The 27,755-nt window shown below is 41.6% G+C and overlaps 1 protein-coding gene and 1 long non-coding RNA gene across 3 annotated transcripts in view; one reads left to right on the top strand and one right to left on the bottom strand.

Moving 5' to 3' along the window:
- Positions 1-5,672: 5,672 nt before the first annotated feature.
- On the bottom strand, positions 5,673-23,767 carry LOC115942861 (uncharacterized). 2 transcript variants are annotated; one of them, XR_014138829.1, is made up of 4 exons: positions 23,681-23,767; positions 17,621-17,683; positions 14,916-17,414; positions 5,673-14,819 (listed from the first exon to the last, which is right to left on the bottom strand). It is a non-coding gene; the product is annotated as an uncharacterized LOC115942861 (long non-coding RNA). The 2 variants fall into 2 exon arrangements; XR_014138826.1 differs by lacking the exon at positions 23,681-23,767 and having other exon boundaries at positions 17,621-21,881.
- The window catches only part of ADAMTS5 (ADAM metallopeptidase with thrombospondin type 1 motif 5), a 49,096-nt gene continuing 43,559 nt past the window's right edge, over positions 22,219-27,755 (top strand). The window contains exons 1-2 of the mRNA XM_081799028.1: positions 22,219-22,364; positions 22,684-24,535. Of these exons, the coding sequence (XP_081655154.1) occupies positions 23,414-24,535 (1,122 nt within the window). The 5' untranslated portion in view covers positions 22,219-22,364; positions 22,684-23,413. The remainder of the gene's footprint in view (positions 22,365-22,683; positions 24,536-27,755) is intronic.

The following is a 27,755-nucleotide window of genomic DNA, read 5'->3' as shown; positions in this document are numbered from 1 at the left end:
CCGCTTCATTCTTCCCCTCCCGCTACCTTCTTCTTCTTCTTCTTTTTTTTTCTTAACATATATTGCATTATTTGTTTCAGAGGTACAGATCTGAGATTCAACAGTCTTACACAATTCACAGCGCTCCCCATTGATTTCTAACATACTGTTTTCATGTGTTACTTGTTAGTTACTTGAATGGACCTTACTTTTTGTTGAAAAGAGGCAAAAGAGGCAACGTTCATTTCTATTAAGGGTAATAAGACCAATGAAAACTACATTTTGCCAACGTTTCAACTTCTTGGCCCATCTGAGTGGCAAATGTGGTTCAAAATTTTTCATCTAAGTTCAAGTACAAAAGGGGAAATAGTTCTGGATTGACCAAGGCATAGGTGTAGAGTAGCATACAGATATTGTGGCTATAAAATAATTATTAGAAACTATTTTGTGAGTTATGTATAAAAAATAAATACATATATAAATAAATAAATAAATAAACAAGAAACATATGGACTGCATTTCCCTGGAAATACACTTGGATTTGAAAATTAGAAAGAAAAAATAACCCCTTTGGCAAAAAGCTGACAAGAGTTTGCCAAACCCCAACAGTTGGAAAAATAGCTTGAAACATTTGAGGAACCCAAACATGGATGAGTTTGCCCTAGTTAGAAGGCCTTTTACGGTCAGATGAATGTGGGTAACAGTGGAGGAGGTAGGATGGAAAAACAAATCACGAACAACACACGGTTTGGCATTTTTCCAGCCAGTTTAATGGGAACCCAGATTAAAATATTCCACAGAAGGTACCTGACTCAAATTTTCACACTAAATAAGATCAAGAATTTTCCGGGTAGTTGACCCAATTCGAAATTGTATATTCACATCACCTGGCATCCTACCCTTTCAAGTGTACACTCCGAGACTTAGTGACCAGGATTTCAAACAGCTCAGGGAAAATTGTATGAGTGACCACATGAATAGACACTCTGCAGGAGAGGAAGGACTAAAAGGGCAGGTGATATATCAGAAGTGAATTCTAAGTAAGTAATTAAAAATTCTGCCCATGGAGAAGAAAGGAATGATGTCCCCAAGGCAATTCACAAATCTGGACAGAGAGCCCTTGGTTACCTGAATATTTGCCAAGCAGAAACATAGAAGAGAGAAGTGCTGGTTACTAGGAAAAAAATTACAATGGAAAAAACTAATGAAGAAACAGAGCACAAAACTGAGGCTTTTGAGAAATGCTAAGAACCATAAAAAACTTATCATTCCCTCAACAACAATTTATACTCTGAGTAAGAACCAAAAAGATGAGATACAGTATCAATTTGTGTAAGTTTAAGAACTGGGATTCACAGGGTGGAATAAACTACCATCTTATATATTGTTTTCATTTTCCCTATCAGGGGTGATAATTATCATACTCAAGTGAATTCATTTCATTAAAATTTGAGCCTCAAATTAGCAAAAAAAAAAATACACACACACACACATATATAGCAAAGGACATTAACTTTTCGACACGTTACAGTGTCTAAGCCTGGTAAACTTACGGGAAGTACTTGCAATATTTTAGAATATTAACTCAGGAATAGTTCCCATCTTGAGAAATTTAAAGATTTAACTTCAGTTTGACTTATTGGAAGTTTTCTAGGAGAACCTGGAAAAGCCTGTGTAGGAAGTAACAATCACTAGATAATGTCTCATATTCACGGTTCTGGGAGGGAGTTTGGAAGAAAAGGAATAGATGTGGAAAGAGATGTGGAATAGTAATTGATAAGAACAATAAACTCATTTCAAATAAAATGAGACAGGATAATTCAAATAAATTCTTAATGATTTAATAATTCTGCCCATGGAGAAGAAAGGAATGATGCAATGTAAAAATAAAATGAAACAAACCATAAAATCCAAGCTCTACAGAAAGTCTAGTATACCAAAAGTATAGCTCCTAGAGGGGACATCATGCATTTGTTTATTCAGCATGAGGAAAATGAAAGCCTACTGTGTGTTAGAATCTGTCCTACTAGAGCACTCTGATGCTTAGTTTTATTATCAACAAGGCTATAGTCCTCAGTTATTCAAACAGTGATCTAGGTATTTCTGTGAAGGTATTTTATAGATGTGATTCACATCTATAATCATTGACTCTAAGTAAAGGAGATCATCTTTGGTAATCTGGGTGGGACTGATTCAATCAGTTGAAGGGCCTGAAGAGTAGAACTGAAGCAATTCTGAAGAGGAGAATCTGTGGACTTCAGCTTCAGAGGGTACCTGAGAGTTCCAGCCTGCCTTCCTAAAAGCCTGCTTCAGGGGTTTTTGGAGTCACATAGCCAGCCCCCTCAATTGGACAAGCTGGTTCCTTGGCAATAAACATCCCAATGTATATGTCCTATCCATTCTGTTTCTCTGGTGGAAGCTTAACTGATACCGATTTTAGTTCCAGAAAGTAAGATGTTGCCGTAAGAAATAAGTAACTCCATGGAAGTGGCTTTGAAATTGGATAGTTGAATAGAAGGTGGAAGAATTTTGAGACACATAATAAAAAAGCCTAGACTGTCTTAACCAAACTGCTGGTAGAAATATAGATGTTAAAGCACTTCTGGTAAAACTCAGAAGGAAATAAGAAGCATGTTATTGGAAACTGGGGGAAATGTGATTCTTGTTATGTAATGGCAGTAAATTTAGCTCATCTGTGCCCTACAGTTGTGTGGAAAGCAGAACTTGTAACTGATGCACTGGCTATTTACCTGAGGAGATTTCGAGCAAAGTGCTGAAGATGCAACTTGGTTTCTTCTTTCTACTTCTAGTAAAATATGAGTGAAAAGAGGTAAATTGAGGAAAGAACCATTAAACAAAAGGAAAATTGATAACTGGGGACATTCTCAGCCTATCCAGATTACAAAAGATGCTAAAATTAGCAGGTTCATTGTTAGGAAAGTGTGTTCTGAAGAGAAAGCACAAGTGTAGCCGGACGACTTTCTGCTCATGCAAAGAGGTGAGGCATAGGACTCATGGATCTCCTTAGCCTTCTCAGAAGAACATAGGGAAAAAGATTGGATTGTACAGGTAAGATCCTTGGAGGACACTTTTGTCTAAAGAAGTGAGTCCACATGACATACACCAAAGAGCCACAACATTTTTTTTTTAAAGATTTTATTTATTTATTTGACAGAGAGAGACACAGCAAGAGAGGGAACACAAGCAGGGGGAGTGGGAGAGGGAGAAGCAGGCATCCCGCGGAGCAGGGAGGCCGATGCGGGACTCGATCCCAGGACCCTGGGACCATGACCTGAGCTGAAGGCAGTCGCTCAACCAACTGAGCCACCCAGGCACCCGAGCCACAACATTTTTAAAGAATGTTATATCAGGGGTGGCTGGGTGGCTCAGTAGGTTAGGCGTCTGCCTTCAGCTCAGGTCATGATCCAGGGCTCCTGAGATCCAGCCCCGCATCAGTCTCCCTGCTCAGTGGGGAGTCTGCTTTTCCCTCTCCCTCTGCTGCTTCTCTTGCTTATGTGTGCTTGTTCTCTCTCTTTCTCTCTCTCTGTCAAATAAATAAAATCTTTAAAAAGAAGAAAAGGAGGAGGAGGAGGAGGAGGTTATATCAGCAAAAAAACTGTCAGGACAAAATGAAAGAGGGTTGTCGGACTCCAAAAATTCTAGAGGCAGGAAATAGGTTGATAACACGACTTAGTTGCAGACATGTGCTACCATTCAAGAAAAATAAAACACAACTCCAAAAGCAGAGACTTTGTCCCAGAGGCTACACCCACGGTTTGAAAGGCTGGGACAGTGGTCACAGATGCAGGAACCATAGGCCCAGAGTGTGGAGCCATATACCCAGAGGCCAGAGACTCCAAATCCACAGGGGATTATCCCTTGCCTTGAAACCCAAGGGAACATGCCCTACTTCATAATTGCATGAGACCAGCGACCCTCGTTTTCCTTTCATTTTCTCCCTTTAGGGATAGGAATTTTTATATCTACTATACTAAGTCTGGCCCACCATTATATTTTGTGAACAGATCACTCCTTTTCTGGCTTCACAGGTTGGCAGACAGAGAGGGATTTTTGCCTCAAGGTGGATCATACCCAGAGTCTCATCTATTCCTGATTTAGATGATTTAGGTGATGACATTTGGGACTTTTAATCTGATGATATTTAGATGAGATTTTTGGACTTGAGTTGATGCTGTAATGAGTTGAGACTTTTAGAAATGAGGGCATGGTGTGACTGTATTTTGTGTCCAGATGGGCATGACACGTGGGGGCCAGAACAGACATAGTGAATTGAATAGTGGTCCCTTAATCCCTAGAACCCATTAAGTGTTACTTTATTTAGAAAAAAAAGGTATTTGCAGATGTGATCAAATTAAGAATCTTGAGATGAGGAGATTATCCTGGATTATCTGGACAGGCCCCTAAATCCTATCACACGTGTCCTTATAAGAGGGAGTCAAAGAGATCTGACACAAACAAGAGAAGGAAAAGTGACCAAAAAGGCAAGAGATTGGGATGGTGCAGCTACAAGGCAAAAAATGTTGAAGGCCACCAGAAGCTGGCAGAGACACAGAACAGATCCCCCGCTAAAGCCCCCCAAGAAAGCACCTCCCTACCGATACTTTGATTTTGGTCTCGTGATCCTGATTTTGGACTTCTGGCCTTCAGAACTGTGAGAAAGCAAATTTTAAGACACCAAGTTGTGATCATTTGTTTAAGAAGCCACAGGAAACTACTACAGGTACAAACAAAAGTAGAGAAGGATTCTTCCACAGCAATTGTGACCGTCTCATGGAGGCCAGATGCATGGGAAGCCCTTACAAGGGCAGGTGCACAAAAGAGGAAAGATTGGTTTCTCCTTGGGCTAAGGAACATATCACAGCAATGCTTTGAGCGGTAATTACAGGTTAAATGCATCTTCTCCAGATAAATAAGAGAAAGGAGGTCATTGACCCAGCAAGAACAATAAGTAAAAGGATGTAGGGGCAATGAAAGAGTAAGAGGTGTTTGAAAAGCGGAAAGCAATCCTATTCAACTAAAATACAGAATGAATGAAAAGAAGGCCAGCAATGAAGTAACAGAGGCAATCTGGGGCCTTATCGTTGATGGTTTTTGATTTGGTACTGAAGATTTTGGAATTACTCATGTAAGAAACTCTGATGCAGTTAGTCAATAGGAGTTTATGAAATATTTATATATTATATATATATATATAACATAAATATATATAATGTGTTCACCCTAGAAGCTACGCAGGGAAGAAACTAAAGCGAGGGCCAAGAGACGAGATCACTTAAAAAACAATTGCAACACCCCAGCTGAGATAATATGACAAAGGTGACAGAGAGGAGGAGATGAATCTCATTATTTTTTTGAGGTCAGATTGCCTGGACTTGCTGACCAAATTAAATGCCAGGAATGAGGAGGAATCCAAGGTTTTGGTTTTTTTGTTTTGTTTTGTTTTGTTTCTGCCACGGATTGAATGGATGCCAGTGCTATGAACAGAAAAAGGAAAGATGGGGGAGCTTGCAGACTGTTTACTCAACTCATTCATTCATTTAATAAATATTTACTGTCCACCTACTTTGTCCAGGCTCTGGGCTGGTGGCGTTCAGCTTGGGGTGATTCCAGGACCTTCAGAAGGTCAAGCAGTACAAGAAGGGCGAGGAAGGAAACAAGTCACTCAGGCAATGTTTAATTTTTTGTGTTTGTTTTATTTCATTTTGGTTTTTGAGTGGGTTGGCTGTGTGGAAAGTGGTAGATAGTAGGTGAAGAGGTTGTAGATTAGACAGGGGAGGTGGCAAATGTGCCATTAAAAATGTGAAAGTTTGCTCAAACAAGAGGTGAATTGGCTGTCAGTAAGAATGTTCTATCTCCTTGAGCACAAATGCAACTTGGTAACTTTTGAATGATTGATTGACATTGAAATGTTCTGGCTTTAAATATAAATGACATCCCATTTGAGTCTCCTCCTCCTTTTATATGAATTTTTTAGACTGTAGCACTATATAAAAATGTACAGTGATCTATGGATATGGACATTCTAGGATATTTACAGCAGCTAGATAATGAGACACTCTCAGTATTGGGCTTCACTAAAATTCCAGGAGCAAACTTAACAAAGAAGTTCAAATGAAACTGCATTTGTAATTTAGCAATTCTTACACAGCAAAATGGTATATATAAAATGATATACATTTATATACAGTGAGATACTTATTACATTTATATGCTATCCAAACACATTTAAAAAAATGTAACAGTCTAGGAAATAAACCAGAATATTCCTCTTTTTATCCCCACCCATGATGCAATGGCACAGGATTACAAAAATAAACAATGATTATTTTCTTTTTTTCTTGAAAGTCAGGATCATTCTTAGTCTATGGGCATTATATTGATAATCAACAAGTGTCCAAAGATTCACAAGTCAATGACCACATACAAACATCTCACAAGTTTGATGTCTTGGTTCAAAAGAAGATAAACTGAAGTAACAGAGAAACTTTCCATAGCAAGAATTATGTACATGGTACTTGGCATCCTTTTTGTTCTGTGAATGGTTCATTTTCATGGATGTAAAAATGGCCCCATTCATATTCTGAGCCGAGTTCAAACTTTATCATATCCTTTTGGGAGGTATTCCATAGCATTGCTATTCTGTAATTCTGCAGCAGAGAAATTTTTTTTTCTTTCTTCTTTCTTTCTCTCTTTCTTTCTTTCGTCTTTTTTTCTTTCTTTCCTTCCTTCCTTCCTTATTCTTTCCTTCCTTCCTTATTTCTTTATTTCTTTCTTTTATTTGAGAGAGGGAGAGAGAGCATGCAAGCAGGGTAGGGGCAGAGGGAAAGGGAGAGAATCCCAAGCAGTCCACGCCCAGCACAAGCCTGGCAGGGGGCTCGATCCCAGAACCCTGAAATCATGACCTGAGCTGAAATCAAGAGTCTGACTGAGCCATCCCGATGCCCAGAGCAATTTCTAATTATTAAAGGCTCCAAAGTACCTGGTACTATATAAAAATAACTTCTATCCACCCAACATTGCTGAAGAGAAATCTTATTGTAATAGATATGGAAACTGGTAATTTTCTCATTTTAATGGATGAAGAAAATATTATTTTGGACATTTTAATAGATGAGGAAATTTACCTGGCAGAATGGAGTTTCAAACCAAACACGTGATTCTTCAACCCCAATGCCAAGCTACTTCATAGACACACTATTTAAAATAATCAAATAATTAAAACACATATTTTGGGTGTGTTTGACCCAGATTTTGCTTTGAGAAAAAATATAACTTTTCTATTACAATCAAACTTCAGTGTATTTATGGATGATGCCTTTAGTTGGCTTAACGGACATAAGTAAAGAAGGACATAAGTAAAGGACATTAGTAAAGAAGAGCTTAAAGGACATATATATATATATGTAGTCTGTAAAGACTACAGATGCCATATCTTTGGAGTTCAAAATGTATAAGTTTATTTTTAACCAAAGTATACAAATTACCATAATATTTCAGCTAAATAAAAACTCAAAGTATAGTGAGTTGGATGCATTTTTTAGATAATTTTTTTCATTTGAAAATTATTGTTGTTCTTTAACCATGCAAGATTGACCACATGTATTTATAGCTTCTCCCTTACCTTCTCAAGAACGCACTGAAATGAAAAGACTAAGCAATTTATTCTCTTACTTTCCTGTCTCATATATTCCTCTCTCCTTGAAACTCTGACACCTCCTTCCCTTTCTTTGCCCAGCCAAAAACCTTGCTTCCTGCAAATTAAGAAAATAAGACTTTCATAAACTAGTGATTGTATCCAAGCTTTATTTAATTCTTGGGTATGGATAGGAAGGCTATTTAAGAGATCAATCTATAGCTACTGTAAGAAGTCATTGTGTGATTATCAAAATTGGTAAATCATTATTAGCCCACCACCAATCAATATGGAAGTCAGTATCAAAAGAAAGAGCTAAACTTTTTTTAAATAATTATTTCTGAAAGGCAGAACTAGTAGGTGTGGAGGCATGGGAATACTATTTTTTAACTCCAAGCCCTGTAGCATTTACTTAAAAATCTATATGATAAAAAGTAAAATTGATAAAATTATAAAATTAGAAGCTGGAATAAAATACACAAAAATTATAGTTGCCTTACTATTAAGATGTTATTCTGGGTGATCATTTTACTATGTTTTTTGCAACATTTTAGAATGTTACATAATTCATACAATTTTCTAACAGTTCCTTATACAGAATAAATTCTTTTGTATTTTATTCTATTTTAGAAAACATTTGAAGGGTTTGCAAAAGAACTAACTCAGTAGTGGAAGAGGAAAGAGTACATAAATGTGTTTGTATATATTAAATCATACTCCTGTAGCCAAGACAAGAGATTACCCTCTCCTGGGCCCATTCTCGGACAGAACACATGATGAAACATTTTCCAGGATTAACGGAGCTTCTGGTTTTATCAGTAAATGTAATATGCTAAAGAAATTACATATCAAGGAGGGTTTCCAGCTCTGAAAAGTGGATGTGCTAGGAAAATGAAAGGCCCAGTTTCTTATCTGCAAAACTAACAATCCAATCTTAGACCAGGACAATTCACCAAGGTAGTAAGAATCTCCCAAGGTTTCTTGGTAGATGGTAAGCTGATTTCAGATTTTAGCTTCATACCTCAGAATGATATGTAAACCATCAGAATCATCAACAAGAATTGTCCTTGGCAAGGACGACGTGAAGGCACAAAGAATTGGCTAGATTTCTGAATCTCTGATTTTAGGTCAATAGCACATCACCTATATCCAAGAATCAAAAGTGAAGATGATTTAAAAAAAATGAAGATGAAATCTCTCTTTCAAAGACTTTGCCTTCTACTCTATTCTTTTCCTAGATCACAGTAAGACAGTCCTTAAATGTATAGCTAATCACTTGGGCTGTAAATGAAATGATCCCAGTTCCCTTTGGTTTTCCCATGGATGCAATGTTGTAATAAGAGGATATTTCCTAATCAACAGCCTGATGCTCATTTTTTTCATAAAATGATCAGTTTCTCTATTAAAACTGTTCCTCATCAAATCATAAATTTCTATGCTGCACAGTATAAAAGTTGAACAGTATAGAGAAGTTGATATACTTGAGTAATGCAGTAACTAGACACACAAAAATACTTAGTTCACTGAAGGTATAACTGATAGAAATACTTTGTGGATAAAAGTAAGCACCTAAGGACCTCCTGGGGAGGAACAATATTGTATATTAAGGGACAAGATCTGGAGTCAGGAAACTTCGGTTAGTCTCTTCTCTGCCACATACCACTCTTTGGCTTTGCCCAAGTCACACATCATTTTCAAGTTTTAACATACCTGTAAACAAAATAAAATTTATAATGTCCTTGTCATAAATTTCTTAAAGAATTAAATACGCGCATCTAAACAAAATGACTGCTATCGTGACTGTCACATGGGAAGTGCTCAGTAAATATTTGGGCGTTGGTACCACTTGGTAAAAAATGAAAGAATGTTCACAAAAGTAAGCCATAAAGCTTTACATCATGTATCCTACGTGATTTTTATTGATTATTGGTAAGGAATACTTGAGACCAGGAGTCAAAGAGAACCCAGGCAGAGGGAGCTGTATAGACTGTCAGGAAGCCATCTAAGTCTTAAGTATTGGTTCATGTCAGAAAACAGACATTCCCAATGACGTAACTGTGCGTGACCTCCTGCCAGAGTTCTGAGCAGTTGGCAGAACACTGAGCATGTGACTTATCATAAGTCAAATCAACGTAAGTGAGGAACCACCTGTTGTTTAAAACAAGTGCCTCATTGAACTTGTTAGAGCATGAGAAAACTCAGGGAAAAAGTGGTATCTCTGATGGAAAATGCATAGTCCTCCCTCTACTTTCTAAGAATTCCCTTTGCCACACCTGTATCTGGTCCAAGCATCTCTACTAAGCTTCCTCTTTGGAGAAGACTGGGAAGTGGGAGCTGGGGCTTCCTATGGCAACACTTTACCTGCGCTCTGCCTTCCTCACAACATTGTTGATCACTCTACAAAATAAAATAGGGAGGTATTCCCTTTAGCTTCATGTATAAACTATACTAGAAAGCCCTATCCTACCTATTTAGCTTGAGTGCTGTCCCACGTATAGGTATTCAAACTTTAATTCAGGTTCTTAAACCAAACACCATCACATTCACAAAACCTGTTTATTTTTTCTTTCCCTTCAACTTAGCTAAGGGAAATTCTCTCTCTCTCCTCTTTCTCCTCTCTCTCTCTCTCCCCCTCTCCCTCCCCCCTTCTCTCCATTTTTATTGAGAAATAACTGATGTACATCACTCTATAAGTTTAAGGTATACAGCATGATGGTCTGATTCACGATTACTGTGAAATGATAACTATAAGAGGTTTAGTTACCAGCCATCATCTTGTATAGATGTAATAAAAAGAAAAGAAAAAAAGTTTTCTCCTTGTGATTAGAACTTTTAGGATTTAATCTCTTAACACCTTCCCTGTATATCATACAGCAGTGTTAGCGATGGTCCTTATGCTATACATTATATTCCTAGGACTTAGTTATCTTATAAAGGGAAGTTTGTACCTTTTGCCCACTTTCCTCCGATTGCCCCCAATTAAAAATTTTTTGCTTTTTAACATTAAAGCTAAATCCTGCTTGGATATTGCCACATATTAGCTGACAATTTTCTCTTTCTTCTCTCCTCACTGTTAAAGCTCGCTAATTCTATCTCCATTTGAACCTGAATCAACCTTCCTTCTCTCTTTTTTAAATTTATACTTAATTTCTGTTTCACTAAAAAGCCTCTGCACTCCTTATAAACTCCCATTTCTTTCAGTGACTGAGTAGAGAACCCTTAGACCATACTGGCACCCTGATCTTGAACATCCAGTTTCCAGAACTGTAAGAAATAAGTGTTTGTTGTTTACAAGACACCGGTCTGTAGTATTTTTTGTCATAGCAGCCAAAATGGACTAAGACAGAGGCACACTAGATGAATTAAATCTTCAATACCTTCTTCCAAGTCACTGTCTTCAGCTGTATGCAGAGTATATGGGTATATTGTATATAGTTTTATTTTCTGTATATTGTGATGTTCTGGCATCTTAACAAAAAATTTAAAAAAGCCTTCTGACTAGGGAGGCACTGGGCACTGCCCATCCCAGGACCTGCCTTTGATCTGCAAGCTGACCAATCCAGAGCCATACCTCCTCTATCTAGCTCATGTACTGCAGGAAACTGCCTTAATCAGCCCATGGCCATGCATCAGGCAACCAGGGACCTCACCTGTGGCCCAAAGCCTGATGAAATTATCCAAGTTAGATAATCCTAAACTCTTTACCCTGCCTTGCCCTGCTGTGGAAACACCAGTAAAGGCCTCGGTGCTTGCCATCTCCCGCTCCTGGGTCCCGACCAACCCCTGGTATTCCCTCAGCCTCCCCTGCGAGGCAAGCCATGCCTCCCTATCATTCCTGGGAGAACTGGACTGTTAAACTGTTTTCCAAAGGCACAGACCTCTCAGTATCCTCAGTCAGAACCAGGCACAGGTTATTAGTTTTATATTTTAAAAAGATGTTATTTCCAATATTTCTGACTTGTTCCTTTTTACACCCCCTCTTCTTTTTTATTGTACCTTAATGCTGTTTTATAATATCCTGTTTTTTCACGTGGAAATTATTTATTCATTTACCTCTCCACATATCCTCAGAAACTTTAAAGTATTAATCAGCTGGTTCCATGAAATTCATTTCACTCCTGAAATTATATTCCTATTTTGACTGTTGATTGGGTTGGCTGCACACTTTAACATTTGATTTCTGTGTATGTGTCACCCACATGCTTAGATAAGGATGTGTTTGTTTGTTCTTCGCTTTTCTTCCATGCTCACCCATCCTTGCTTAGTGATCATTAGTCGAACACCCTGATATTGCATATTTCAGTGTTCTCACTAGAGGAGGCCCTAGGGACATCACAGATAAATTCACTAGTTCACTAGGTTCCCTGGTTCCATTTCTGAGCTTAGATCCATAACTAACCTTACTATACAGCTTGCTACAAACCATTGATGCAAAGAGCAAGTACTAGCCATTTTCTTAAACCCAATGTCATGATCTAGGCATGCGAGAGAAAGGATTTAAGTTGAGGCTACAAGCAGCAAGGCTGACTCCAGACCTCCAGGTATGATAGAGCACTTTGGTTTTACCCTTAGTTCCTTACAGAACCAGAGTCCTAATTTCCACTGCCCACCTGTCCCAGAGTCCATAAAGCCTATGCTTCTATGACTCGGAATTTATTTCTGATCCAAAGAAACATCTTTTACAAAATACCTATTTCTCTTTTTCTATTTTACCTTATCCATCTTTGTTACATTTTTGAGCAGAGGGATGTAAACATGTGTAAGTATAAACTTAGTATAAGTTTATGTACTCATACATGTAACTCACATAAGCTTTGTGTACTGTCTTGATCATAAGTCTGAACACCTTGTTAAAGATAACACTCTCTAAATCAAAAAGAATACAGCATATTTTTTCAAAGAAAAAGCATAATTGAGCAAATAGTAAGTTCTGGACTATGACTTCATCTCCACTAGCAGCAGCATAAATACTGGGCTCCCATACTGGACTAAGCTTTGTACAGAAGACTCAGCATCTGCTGGGTTTAGAGACATGGGAGAGTGATAAATCATCACAACCATCCCTTTCTGAACAAGCTGTGAAATAGGCCATAGACCCTGCTAAGGATCAAAATATAATTGTCCCATGGAACACCTGGGTGGTGCAGTCTGTTAAGCATCCGACTCGGTTTCAGCTCAGTTCATGATCTCAGTGTCATGAGATCAAGCCCCAAGTTGGGCTTCACACTCAGCGCGAGGTCTCCTTGGGATTCTCTTTCCCTCTCCCTCTGCCCCTCCTGCTCACATACTCTCTCTCTCTCAAATAAATAAATCTTAGATATATATAATATATATATTTACTATACACACACACACACACACACTTGATTCTCCTTCCTTCTGACTTCCTTGTTTAGTCTTTTGGACCTACGTTTAAAAAGAATTACAAACAAGATATTTACCAATCTTGCTCCACACAACTTTGAGCACAGAGAACTCTGCCCCATCAAAAAAAAAAAAAAATGTTCATCTAGGCTTACTGACATTGACCGTATTAATTATTCCCAACAGGGAAATCTGACCAATCCAGATTGGTCAAACCAGCTTTCTTTTTCATTTGCCTATTAGCTGATCCTCTCTTTTTGTCTGGGGAGAAGTCAGCAGAGATGTAAAGTAAGCAACAGTGTCCTTCGATTTATATCCGAGAGCAGCACATTTCTCAATTTAATGAGTGTGTGACATATCTGGAGAGCTTCTGAAAAAGCAGGTCCAATGGGTCTGGGGCAAGGCCTGAGATTCTGCATTTCTAAAAGCTCCCAAGGCATGAAGACATGGGTTTCAAGTACCAAGTTCCTGGAGCAGTGTTTTTCAAATCCTTTCGGGAGATCCCCAAGATCAAAATTATTTTTATACTAATATAAAGGCATTACACTGGAGTTTTCCAGAAGGTACGTGACATATGATGTTACAGTGATTGAATACAGAAGCAGATATGAGAATCCAAATATAGTCTATAGACAGATTTGCAGAAATATAAAACAATATCACTCACTTTACTAAATGTTTTTCATTTTGGAGAATATAGTTATTTTTCAAAAACAATACATTACCTAAATTAGCATTGAATAGGTTTATTGCTGTTAATAGTAAATGAATCAACAAATACTTATTTTTAAGGTCTCATTTCTATTATCATAACTATTAGTAGATATAACCACATATTGAGGACTGCTCATAAGCCAAATATTTAGAGGTTCTCAGTAATTTTTAAAGGGATAGCAGGGTCCAAAATACCTGAGATCCACTGCTTTATAGAGGGTGGAAATTTATTTTCCCTGTTGCAGCAGAAAAATTAAGAAAGAGAAAGCATCCTACTCCATCCTATGAAGAAAACATTGAGAACCCACACATTTTAAAATCCTACCTAAGCACAAAGTACTTGTGGACATTTTTGAAGGAAAAAAATAAAAGACTTTGGCCATGCCTTATACTCTTTTTAATGGAATGTCAATAAACATTCAAGGAGTTCTTATTCAAGTCCCTTAAGGTTGGGAAATGACAGAACAGGAAAACAAGTGAGTCTTAATCCCAAAATATGCTACATTGCCACAAAAGTAGATGAGTCAGTTTATCCTTGGCCTCTTTAAATCCCCATGTTTTTTTACCCATCTCGTGGATGAGCATTTGGGAAGGTATTTTCCTTATTGCACATATTATTTCTTCTTACAAGCTTCTCTTCAAAACATCTGTGGGGCAATGAGTGAAATAATGCATTTGTTGACTTCACATGTGGCAAAAAATACAATGATTCTGGAAGTTTCAAACCAACATTTTACCCCAGGCATGTTTAATCCAACTGCTGGTGCTTTGTGTTCACCCCCTGTAGCTTTATAGAAAAGTTTGCACTCTCTTGCCTTTCCCTTCAACCTCACTTTATTGGCGATTCACTGTGGTGTACTTTTTGTGCATAAAAACACATTTTGCCATCTTGCAACTTTTTTCAAATGTTTATCTCACTGGTGAGTAAACTCTGCATTGCACTAACCACCTAGAGGTTCCGACTCATCTACCTCCTTTTCTTATGCCTCCGGGCAGCAGAGGTGAAACTGTTCACGTGTTGGTCTGAGCCACCACTGGATTCTCCTTTCAACTGTTTCCATCTTCTTTTCTGTCTTAAAGCACAGGCTTACTTATGTTCTTGTCACTCCTACCGACAAAAATAACAGTTAACCTCCTTTGAACAAAAAGTTGTAGATTTGTTTCATTGGTTTTGACTTCAAGCAACAGAAATGTATTCTCTCACCTTCTGGGAACTAGAAGTCCAAAATCAAAGTGTAAGCAAGGCCACACTCTCTCTGGAGGTACTAGGGGAGAATCCCTCCTTGCTTCTTCCTGGCTTCTCCTGATTCCTTGGCCTTCCTTGGTTTGAGCTGTTGTGTCTCTCCAGCCTCTGTATCATCTCCACACGGCCATCTTCCCTCTGTGTGTGTGTGTGTGTGTGTGTGTGTATCTGCGATTTTTTAGGACACCAGTCATTGGATTTAGAGCCTTGCCTAATCCCAGTATGACCTCATTTTTACTAATTATATCTGCAAAAACCCTATTTCCGGATAAGGTCACATTGTGAGGTTTTAGATGGTTCTTTTTGAAGAAACAAAGAGTTGTGGTTTTAGTTTTTGCTCAATCTCTTTACGTTAGTTGCTTGCTACGAGATAATGAGTATTCAAAATGAAATAAACAAGACACAGAACCAGAAATGCCAAAGAGCTGTATAAGATGACCACATTTCAAATTATGAATTGGTGTGTACTATATACATAAATTCTTCAGGGAACTACCCAGTGATTGGAAATGTGAATACCATATCCACTAATCCTAAGGGTCTGATAGATTACATCATGTGGTGGGAAAGACAAGAGTCATTGAATCCTCCCTCAAGTACCGACAACTACCTGAATTCTCGTCTGGATTTAGGGGTCTAGAACGCAAAAATTTCTATTAAGCTGAGTTAGAATCATGGTTCTTTTCATGAACTATAATTCTTTCTCTCTTCCTTCCACTCAGGCCAAGATCGTAAAGAATAAACAAGAATTATATTATTATTATTATTATTATTTTTGCTTTGTCTCTCCTCACTTAAATCCTGTGGGATTAAATGAGATTGATTTAACTGAAATCAGTTAAGCACAGGTCTGTTTTGGAGGTGCTGGAGGCATGTGTAAATGAGGGTAGCAGTCCTCACGCTCTGTGACAGAGTGTGGCATGTGTCAGAAGGGACAAAAAGACAAGCACATTAACAACTTTAATACTGTCAGGAGTATAAACACAAGAGGACATGAATGAGAAAGATACATTGGTTGTTTTCTGAAAGTTCTGTAGGGTTTATGTGTGGAATATAGGTGGGAAGCTTTCTCTTGCTATACCTGGCAGTTTCCCTCTGTGAATGCCTCCATCTTATTTAGTCTTAATCTGCACTGTTTTCCTTCTTCAACTTTTTTAAAAGAAAGCCACTTTATCTGCTAACAGATGAAATGAAATAATGATAATGCAATTAATGCTTTGGCAGAAATAAATGAAAATCTGAAATGCAGAAAACAAATGCTAGAGGTTATATAATTACTTGTAAATATGTATTTAGTAATTCACATCCAACTACTTGTAATTAATTCTAAAGTTATGTGTCAAAAGAACCCTTTCAGATGCCACTCAACAGAGTCACCTAAAACATTTGGGCTTAAACTGACATGGGCCATCAAAGATCTGATAACCTTTGTGGGCAGATCTGGTGAGTGATGTGGGAAACAAAGGCAAAAGAAAAACTGAATTTCTTTACCACTTACAGCCCAATGACAAGTCCTTGAAATAGGCAGAGTGACCTTCCTCTAGAAACTCAGCTGCCTCGATGTTAATACTTTGCTAAAGGCAGAAGACAATTCTGGTCTGACCCCTCCCCCCCAATCCTGTAAGTCTACTTTAACATATAAAAATTCCTTTTGAAACTTCCTTTATCTCTAAACCCCCGCAAGATACATGTTGGCAATCATCCCCCAAGCATATGGCCCACCGATATACATCTGAAGGGTCTCATGACTAAGGTTTTATTAGACAGTAATAAATGACCTTTTCCCAACAATAGCTAGCCCCCTCAAGGTCCTGGAAAACTTGCTTCCAAAACTCCTTAGAGACTTACACTATCCCTAAGCCCCTCCCAACTTGAAAGTATATAATGGGCCACTCCTCATGATCCCAGTGCAGCTCTTTCTACCCATGGGTCCTGTCCCCACGCTTTAATAAAATCACCTTTTTGCACCAAAGATGTCTCAAGAATTCTTTCTTGGCCGTCAGCTTCAAACCTTAACATCTTTTCTACATCAGTGAGGACTCCCTTTAGGGGATGATTTTGAACACAGATTTGAATGTTATGAGTACAACTTCATCCTTTCCTACCCAGATCTGTTCTCTAAAAATTTGATGTTCCATATGCCTGAAGGACAAGAGGAATCTCGGTTTTATCACGCACCTGGACTGGAAAGGGGATGGATGGATTGGAAGAGGATCCCGAAATGAGAAAAAGAGAGAAGCAAAAGCAAGAATCTGGCTTTGGGGAAGAATGCAGGAAAACGCGGTCAAAGATGAGTTCCTTGAACTAGAAATCAATCAAACTCTACTTCCCTGTCTCTTCCAGCTGCCTCAAGCTCATCTGCTCATATTTTCAAAGATCAGAGATAGCAATTGTGTTGGGACTCTGGGGTGTTCCAGCTACTGGTGAAAGGAAGTTTCCCACAGGCTCAAGTCTGGTTGTCTGGAAAGAGAAAAGGGAGAGAGTTGGTGGTGATTGACATGGAAGAAGTATCCTCCGTGGGACTTAGAATCACATCTTCATTCAGGCAGTAAGTAATGGTGGCATTCTCACTTGGTGTTTCCAAAATGATTCTGGGGACGGGAAGTGGGGTATAGGAAGAGCGACACCTCCTAAGTAAAAGAAAGTAAAAATTTCAATGCTTTTACCTGAACCCCTGTCTTCCTGGAGGATCATCTGCTCTTCCATCTGTTAGTGCCTGACTGGGAAAGCTGTGTGTTAGAGAGATACATATTAGTCCATGGACAGTCATGAAAAAATGATACTGGGTATCTTTCTTAAACCACTGAAGAGACTTGCAGTGACCTCAGCATCGTGAGTGGGCGGTAAGCTTATTGACTACACGTTTCCTGTTTCTAGTTCCTGCCTGCCCAGGGGGAGTGAGGCAGTAACCAATTGGTGTTTATCAACTTTGTTTAGATTAACAGGTCAGTGTCTTACTTTACTGACCAGAATAAGGCAAAAACATTAACACAGAGAGATTGAGTAGTGTTGAGGAAGACTGTGATACTCCGGAGCTTGAGTAAGGTGTTGTTACCATGAAACCTTAACTTAAAAAAAAACAATTAATTGTTGCTATGAAACAACAACTCCTACCAGTGCAATTACTACTCATTATGGAATTCGAAATCTTTGCTTGAATTTGCCATCATGAAGGAAAACATAAAAACCTCAAGTGTTTCAAATTACTTTAGGCTGGAAATTCCTGATTTTCCATGTGTTTCCACTAAGGTTTGATTTTGAGATGATTTCCGGAAAATAAAGGGGGAAAAAAAAAGAACCTGGGTAACTCATAAAAGCAAGTAATATGCGCATAATTGTGTGAGAAAAGCTAAAACAACATTTCACAGCTGGTCAGCATAAAAACTGACTTGTCGGTTTTACTTTACAGATAGCACCTGTATGTCTTAAATAATACACATGTACATTATTCATTTGAAGACTTTTATAAAGAATAAACTTTCTGTGTATAAGAAAAATAAAAATCTATCTTTTCAAAAATTTATTTTTCATAATATTAAGTAAAACTGACTCTGAAGTGTATGCTATCCATCACAACAGAGAGAATGCTGTGTAATACGTCCTAGGCAGATAGCAGAGACAACAGTTTTAAGTTTTATCAGGAATTGAAGTAAATTTCGCTACAAAAAAAAAAAATTATCTACTACGCCTGTCTCAAGAAAGTTTTCTTTGCAAAGGGCAAAGAGAAGTTGGTGTCATACCCTGTCTTATTATTCCAGCTTTATTCTCAGGACTTTCTATGCACAGGTCAGTGCAGCCTAGAGGGGAAACTGAGTTAGGGGTGACTGTGTGTGCGTGCATGCATATGTTGATGTGTGTTATGTGTCCAATGTGTGCGAGATTGTACATGTGGATTGGTGTGTCCAGGTGCATGTTAGACCATTGTGGGAAATAAGATTTGTAGAAGGAGGTAAAGGGTTGGGAAAGGAGAGAAGGACTGATCAGGTAGAGTTTCATCCTCTAAAAACTTAGGATTCATATCAAAGCTAACATAGTAAATACATTCCTTTCCATATTCCCAAAGTGTACTCTTTGGTTTGTTTTGCTTTGTGTTAAGAACATTTAACACAGAAGTATACCCTCAATACATTTTTAAGTGTACAATACAGTATTGTGAACCGTAGGCACGATGTCAGTGATGTACAGCAGATCTCTAGAACTTATTCATGTGGCAGAACTGAAACTCTGTACTCTTTGAACAGCAATTCCCATTTCCCCCTTCCCCCTCTGGCAACCACCAATCTGCTCTCCACTTCTATGAGTTTGCCGATTTTATAGACGATAACATGGATGAACGTGGAGAACATTCTGCTAAGAGAAGTAAGCCTGTCACAAAGAAACCAATACAGCATAATTGCACTGCACGAGGTGACTAAAATAAACTCTAGTTCTGAAGCAAGTCTTCTGAGAACTAGAACTTGCAAAGCTGAGTAGCGCCTGAGGGAGGGCTGGCCCGTTGTCTTTAAGGCATTCCTAAAGGGCCTTAACCCCCAGGGGGTGGAGGGAAGGTTCTGCTCCCTGCACCCACCATCAGGCCTCAGAGGGAGATGATACTAAGGAAGCTCAAAATTCAGCAAGGCCAGGGGTAGGGATCTTGATGCGGGAAAGGAAAATTATTGCACGGAGTTGAGAGGCTGTGATTCTCCTCCATGGGAGGTAAGGACCAGGTGTTTGGTTAGAGTGGAACGTTTTATTATCAGTTATTTCCTCAGTAAAATCATAGATGGGGAGGGGGAGGAAATGACACTTTAACAAATGGAAATTTGAGCAAATACTACTTAGGAGGATACACAAACCCTATGGACTGAAGCTGTCCTGGAAATACATCACTCAGAACACCTGTAGTTCTTCTCTTGCTCTTTTCCCTCCCTATTTGTATTTTCCAGCTTGTACTCCCAAGTATCTCCTGGTAGGATTGGTTCCATCTCTGAACTGTGAGCTGCTCTGAACGTTAGTCATGGCTTATTCATGTTTATGTGCCTCCAGAGAACTTCACACAGCAGGGCCGCCAGCCCTTAACAGATATTTGTTAAACTGGATAGATTTTAAGAGGTGTCGTAGATTGAACACCAATGGAGGGAGTAAAGTCTTAAGGATTCAGGAGAGCTGGCCGCTAGTGGACTTTTTATCCATGGGCAATCAATTTGGTCTCTATTCTTAGCTTCTCATTGGTAGATGGAGGAAGTTGCCTTACATGATCTCCAAGATAACTTCCTACTCTAACCGTCTGGCATAGAAAGTCTCGCTTCCTTTTCGGAAATGTAAAACTATATATCAGGTGTGATCACATCCTCCATAAATGCAGGGAAAAGTTCTCATGAAAAATGCACAAATAAAACTGTTTTTTGGAATTATGGAAGACTGAAGTGGCAATTAGTCCACCTAAACACGACTGCTAATATATTTTAGCTTTCTACTGTAAAAAGAAAATAAAAACTTGGACGACTCTCATCCAGTGCAAATTACTTCCTTGGACTGACAAGACATTCATTGTTCTGGAACACAGCACTTCATCCTAATCCACTAGGGTAATATCTGAAAAGTATTACCAAATGAACTTCCTAAAGTATCCAAGTTACTCTCACAGAAAAATAAAAATTATACCCAAGTAGAAATTTTCTGAATATGTAAGAATTTACTCATTATATTTATAAGCTGTATAAGTGCCTTTCTTTGTGAATCCTCATGTTTGGAGCTTTATCTGCTTCTGTCCTGTTCTCCAATATAGTTCTAAACATTTGAATAATCTGAGTACAAATGTCATTATGTAATTAAATTTAGAGGCATAAAATCCAGAGGCATGATTCACTGAGAAATATAGTGGTTTTGAAAAAGGAGAAAAACTTTCACTAAGAAGAAAATTCATCTGGAGTTTGCTCTCCATAGACACAAGGACCACAAGGCTTTAAGGTTACTGGAAGGACAAAGAAGACTACTGGAATCTAGGTTCTCCTTCTTTAAATCCTCATCCTGAACATCTCTGGTTCCTCACAACATTCAACTAGTAGAACTGGCTTTGGGCAACTGACCACTTGGAGACTGAGGGATTGTGGAATAAGAAGGGGATGATGGCCTTAAGCAACAGCAATTTCCTGCCAAGTCTGGAGGTAGTTCAGAATCCACTAGGGGTTGTTGGGTGGTCCCCAGTCTCAACAATCATTTCATTTATGCAAGTGAACTAATTCTCAGGATATGCTTCACTCTGCCTCCCAGATGACTGACTCCAGAGGGTTCTCTAGGCACTGGCCAATAGGCTTCATTGCTGGACAATTCTGAGATTCCCACCTGGGGCTCACCACCAGCCTGAGAACCTCGAATCACCCCAGGACCCTCTGATTCTCTCCCTGAAAAAGTGATCAGGTCTCTTAGCAAGGATCTGGGAAAAACCACCTGCAGCTTAGGATCCACAGAGGCACCCCTGCTCTCCTTCGCATCTCTGTAAATTAAAGGTAAGAAAGACAGAACTGTGCTAATCATTCCGGATTCACTTTTACTGATGTATTCACTAATTAGCCCTGAAGAATGAAGGAGGGTGGGAGGTGCTCTTGCAGTGACAATGCCACTCATCTACTAGTAAGCACCGACCGGAACCCCCTGTGCCCCAGTCCTTTTTTTTTTTTCTTCTCCTAACAGGAATTTCTGAGAATGATAGTAAGTCAAGGCCTGGAGCCATGAGTGGTTGTTTTCGGGTATCTAATTCTCATTTAAGCAGGAGGAAGAAGAGAAAGTGTAGGCACAAATTTTGCAAATCTCACGAAAAAAAAAAGAAAAAGCTCAATTTTCTGCCACAGTTAACACTTTCTCGCCCTGCCTTCTTAAAGCAAAGCGAAGGAAGTTCCAATCACCCGGGATTAAGGGACAGATTGCGGGCACCGATGAAAGGCGCGCGGAGAAGGGGGAGCCCTGGGCTCGCACACAAAGGAGCGGAGTTCCCAGGCGGCTGGCGGCCCTGCCCCGGGCACCGCAGCACTCAGGGCGCAGCGGCGCGCCAGGAAGCGCCTGCGGCTCCCCGGCTGCCCGGCCCCTCTGCTGGTGGCTGGGAGAAGTTAGTCACCCGGAGCCCGAACCCGACGAGCGTCCCAGCGGGCAGAGGCCGGGGAGTGAGGAGGGAGGAAACCCGGTACCCGGGCGGCTGGGAGGAGGCGAGAAGAGCGCGGGGCGAGGGGGCGCACGGGAAGCCCAAAGCCCTCGGCTGGTGGATGGAGTTGCAAGGTCTTCGAGACCGGAGCGCACGGGAGTGCGAAGAGGAAAAACTTGCGGCAGGAACTTCCTACCGAGGGAAAGAAAAGCAGGAGAGAAGGAGGCAGGGAGAGACTTGAAATGTCTCAGTAACTTTAAAAACACACCAAAACACCCCTTGCAAGAGATGAGGTAAGCCGGGGTTAACCAACCCCGATTGGTTGTGAAATATCAGACAAACCCGGAGCCACTGTGGCTTTAAATGAGGCCAAGTTAATCTGTTTTTCTTACCCCAATACTTTTTTTTTTTTTTTTCCCCTCGCCCTCGCTCCCTCCCTCATCCCTCCTTCCACCTCGCCGGGTCCTTCTCGGTCTCCCTTTCCTAGATCACCCCCCTCGCCCGCCCTCCCCCATCTGATTAGGCGCGGACCGGGAAGGGTGGGAGGGGTGGGGGAAGCTCTCCCTTTAAGAGGCAGCTTGCAGTGACGAATTGTTGAAATTGCCATTGCAGGATGGCATGCCGCTATAAATTCATTGTTCCACCTCCTCGCATCTTCACAGCGCTCGCGCTGCTCTCGGCGCTCGCAGCGGCCGACTGGGGATGACCGCGGGCAGGAAGACACTGCATCCGAAGGAGCACGGACGCGCCGCTTCACTGGCTCCCCGCAGGCCGCCCCTTGCACTTTTTGTTTTAATTTTATGGCTTTTTTTCTCTCTTTCTTCCCTTCCTCCTGGTTCCAGTAGAGTCAAGGAAACCCACAAAATAAGAAAGGAAGTGGGCTCCAGAGCTTGGAACCCCCGCCGCCGGCGAGTCCAGAGCAGCAAGGGGCGGGAGGCATCGCGCACCGGTTGCCCGCCTGGTGCGCGGCACCATCCTTACTTTTCTTCGTGCCGCGATAGTGGTTGCACTTGGGGTTGGATTTAGGTTGTTGTTGTTGTTGTTTTCCCCCTTTCCTCGTATTTGCGGAACCTCCACAACCCGGCTTTTCTCTTCTTAATTTTTTCCCCTTTTTTTCCGGAGCACGAATCCAAACATTTTCCAAACCAACAAAGAAAAGTTCGCACGCTGGCACTGAGGCTGGGACAGGCTGGCGCTGCCGCCGGGTCCCCCTCCTTCCGACACTTGACTCAACCTTGCAAGCGTGTGTGTGCCCCCACCTCCCGCCCCGGTAACTTCCATAGCGAATAACAAATACCCATAAAGTCCCCGTCGCGCAGCCCCTCCCTGCGGGCAGCGCACTATGCTGCTCGGGTGGGCGTCCCTGCTGCTGTGCGCGCTCCGCCTGCCCCAGGTCGCGGTCGGCCCCGCCGCGGCACCTGCCCAGGATAAAGCCGGGCAGCCTTGGGCTGCTGCAGCGGCCGCCCAGCCCCGCCGGCGGCAGGGGGAGGAGGTGCAGGAGCGGGCCGAGCCTCCGGGCCACCCGCACCCCCTGGCGCCGCAGCGCAGGAGCAGCGGGCTGGTGCAGAACATCGACCAGATCTACTCCGGCGGCGGCAAGGTGGGCTACCTCGTCTACGCGGGCGGCCGGAGGTTCCTGCTGGACCTGGAGCGGGATGGTTCGGTGGGCGCCGCTGGCTTTGTGCCTTCAGGAAGCGGGCCGAGGGCGACCCGGCGCCACGGGGACCACTGCTTCTACCGCGGTACGGTGGACGGCAGCCCACGCTCCCTGGCTGTCTTTGATCTCTGCGGTGGTCTCGACGGCTTCTTCGCGGTTAAGCACGCGCGCTACACCCTGAAGCCGCTGTTGCGCGGGCCCTGGGCCGGGGCCGGGGCCGGGGCCGAGGCCGAGGCCGGGCGAGTGTACGGGGATGGGTCCTCGCGGATCCTGCACGTCTATACCCGCGAGGGCTTCAGCTTTGAGGCCTTGCCGCCGCGCACTAGCTGCGAGACTCCCGCGTCCCCGCCAGGGCCTCGCGGGCGCCCCCCGGCGCCCAGCAGCCCAGACCGACGCTGGGCGCTGGCCCCGCAGTTCCTGGACCAGTCAGCTCCCTCCTCCGACGGGGGCCAGGGACCCCAGACGTGGTGGCGGCGGCGGCGCCGCTCCATCTCCCGGGCCCGCCAGGTGGAGCTTCTCCTGGTGGCTGACGCGTCCATGGCGCGCATGTATGGCCGGGGCCTGCAGCATTACCTGCTGACCCTGGCCTCCATCGCCAACAGGCTGTACAGCCATGCCAGCATCGAGAACCACATCCGCCTGGCCGTGGTGAAGGTGGTGGTGCTGGGTGCCCAGGACAAGAGCCTGGAGGTGAGCAAGAATGCGGCCACCACGCTCAAGAACTTTTGCAAGTGGCAGCACCAGCACAACCAGCTGGGGGATGACCATGAGGAGCACTACGACGCGGCCATCCTGTTTACGAGAGAGGTAAGTCCAACCTGCCTGGGTGATCCAGGCGCTGGTGCAAGGAGGTAGGTGGAGGTCCAGCCTTGCTCACGGCCTCGCTTCTCGCACAGACCTCCTGCCACTACGGATGTGCTTCACTGCTCCTTGCAGGAAACCCAGCCAGCCTTCAGCCCTGCTCCGGTAGTCAGGGTCTCCCAGCAGCAATTCCTGCCTTAAAGGACTAGCCGTGCACTGACAATCCATCAATCAGGCAGGATGTCTCTAGGCTGAGACATGGTGTCCTAGATGCACAAACGGATAAGAAGGGACTGGAATGCTTGGGAAAAGGTACATAGCTAAATGGGAAGAGGGGGAAAGCAAGGTTGTCTTTGGAATGGAAGATATCTCTCTCTCTCTCTCCCCCTTCCTTTCTTTCTTGTTTTTGTGGGGGAGATCATCTACTTGCCAGTGAACCTCAATATACAACTTTGTCCAACCTAATGGGAAGGGTTTTGTTGGTTCATTCATTGTAGTCACTTTTATCCACACCTTTCCTTTGTAAAGGTCCATACCTTCTTCCTTGAACCACTTCTGTGACATAAGTTGAGGAAAAACTTTCCAAAGGAAGGACTCTTTTTCCCAATCTGGCTTTTTAATGGAGTTCTTACATGTCCACCTGGTGGAATTTCAGTTTCCGGGAAGGAGGGAATTCAGGAGGGCAGGGAGGTAGGGAGGATATGGAAACCTAATCCTGTCAGGTTCCTTAGCAACTCCTCTGCCTAGCCCTCCAATGCACCACAAGCACTGTTGGTCCCTCCAGAGCTGCCAGGGAAGGGTCACATCCAGCTTGCATGTTTGGGGTTTGGATGAATATGTTTCTGAAGCCCCAGTGTGGAAAGATCTGGGCAAAGAGTCAAGACATGAGGAAGGAATGTTTGCCCAGGATTTCCCTCTTTTAAGGAAGATGGTTACAGGAAGGGAAAAAAACTGATCTTTATAGGCCCAGAGGTTCTGGGAAGAACACAATATCTATTTGCTCAATCATTCCATCACCGCGCTAAGTGTGACTTTCAGACACAGAGTCTGGGCTGGTTTGGAGCCTTGGCTTGCTCAGAGCTCTGAGCCTACTTCATGACTCTCCTCTGATTGGCAGCTTTAAGTCATGCCTCTCGGAAACCTGGTAAGAGCTGCCTTTTAAAGCTCATTCTTTATTTTATTATTATTATTATTATTATTATTATTATTATTATTATTATTATTGTAGTGCTTGGGATCCACCCAGGGTAGCTGAAGGATTCTGAAATTTTGAGGTATCATGCAAAAGCATGGTATGAAAGGGGGCAACCAGAGCTAGGATAGGAAATGCACTGATGGCTTGCAGAAAGCTTCAGAATCACACAGCCCCACTACCTAATTCTTTGTTTTTACTGAGGCACCGCTGGTATGAAGGAAAAGTGTCGATAAATTTGGAATGGAGGAACACTTGTGGTCCATGGGGTGGACATAAATGTAAACCACATGTAAACAAGGGTGCCAGAGGGCAACAGTTTAGGAAGAACCTGCCAGCCCACGATGCTAGGCATGATGGAAAATCTGCCTTCTCATTAAGTGATCTAAAAACCATCCTTTAATTTCTCTGCGCTACATAAATCTTTGACGTGGAAGAACATTTGTTTTGTAGCCTTCCATATGAAGTAGAATTCTCCTGTAAAACTATCCCTTTCTTATTTGGTTTCCAAGTCTTTTTCTTTCTTTCTTTTTTTTTGGTAAGCAATTTTCCACGTCTGGATTTCTTGCTTTGCTGCATCACAAGAAGCTGCCAAGAAGAAGGCTTCAGAGAGTTTGTGGAAGGAAGTTCTCTAAAGACAGAGGAAAAAATACTTTTGTAAGCACACTACTCCAAAGAGTAGGTCATTTTAATAGTTCAGTTTCATTTTTGAATACAAATGCACATTCCGCAACTTTTAAGACAAATAAAAATTCATAGAAGACCCCATTCCTCCCTACCTCCTGCCCCATCATTTTCCTAACTGCTTCCCAGAAAAAAAGGAAAACTAGTCGGTGGTTCTGAATGATCTGTCTGTTGCTTTTTCTGGATTTGTGTTTTTTTTTTTGGATAGCTAGCAATTCTTATTTTCCAAGCTTTGAAACATATCAGTACATTTTAAGTAGATAAAAGCAAGGGAGAAAGAAATTAATGGTCTATCTTAATGTTAATAAGTATTATAATAACATACATTTTCCAAACTAGTCTGCACATGGAAAATATTTTACATGGGCCCTCCCTGGCCTCCCTGCCAAGCAGAAGGATACTTTTGGTAAAGCAAATCTCGTTTAGCTTGCGGTTGGCCCTCTGGTATATACATCTAACTTGAAGGGAACCAAATATTTGAAAAAGCATGTGTATGGTGGATATATATATACTTAGTTTAAAAGAATGCTGTTAATTAGGGGGCTGAGAAAAATATTACAAGACCCTTTTGCGGCATTCATTAAGAGTACTTCAAAATGGGGCGCCTGGGTGGCTCAGTTGGTTAAGCGACTGCCTTCGGCTCAGGTCATGATCCTGGAGTCCCGGGATCGAGTCCCACATCGGGCTCCCTGCTCAGCAGGGGGTCTGCTTCTCCCTCTGCCCTCTTCCCTCTTGTGCTCTCTGTCTCTCATTCTCTCTCTCTCAAATAAATAAAATCTTTAAAAAAAAAAAAAGAAAAAAAAAGAGTACTTCAAAATGTAAAGTTAAGCTCCATCTAATACTTCAGACTGTGGAAAATGAGAGGACTAGAGCAGAAATAATCTGAGCTCTTCTACCATAGAAATCAGATATCTTAAGACCTAAAAAAAAAAAAATGCTCATGACTATTTTTTTCTTCAATGAGAAATACCCTGAGTTGGCACCAGGATCCTACTTTTACAACTCTGTTTTGAATGTAAGAAGTACGTTGCTTAGCAACCAGACGCCAAGCCATCAAATCCATGTTTTGATGGGCTCTGAGCACTGTTCAAATTTTGTGTCCAGATGTCTTCTCTTAAATTGCTTGTTTTTCAGGCATGAAGCAAATGTGTGAGGATATGTTTTCCACCCCTGTTTACTAGCCCAGGCCACCTTGAACGTTGTGTCTGGGAGTCAGCAGAATAGTGCTAGTAATTCTTTTATCAAACTAACACACTTCACCAAACCCCAGCACTCTAATTAGAGAAACTTAGCACCAGCCAATTTTCTGGAATAGGAGCCGTTTTCATTCTGAAATAGCACTCATGCTGG

The sequence above is a fragment of the Leptonychotes weddellii genome, chromosome 1, assembly GCF_054177405.1.
Source record: "Leptonychotes weddellii isolate Sample4059 chromosome 1, ASM5417740v2, whole genome shotgun sequence".
NCBI classification, from domain to species: domain Eukaryota; kingdom Metazoa; phylum Chordata; class Mammalia; order Carnivora; family Phocidae; genus Leptonychotes; species Leptonychotes weddellii.
Note: the sequence above shows the minus strand (reverse complement) of the source record. Positions and strands in the feature narration are given on the sequence as shown.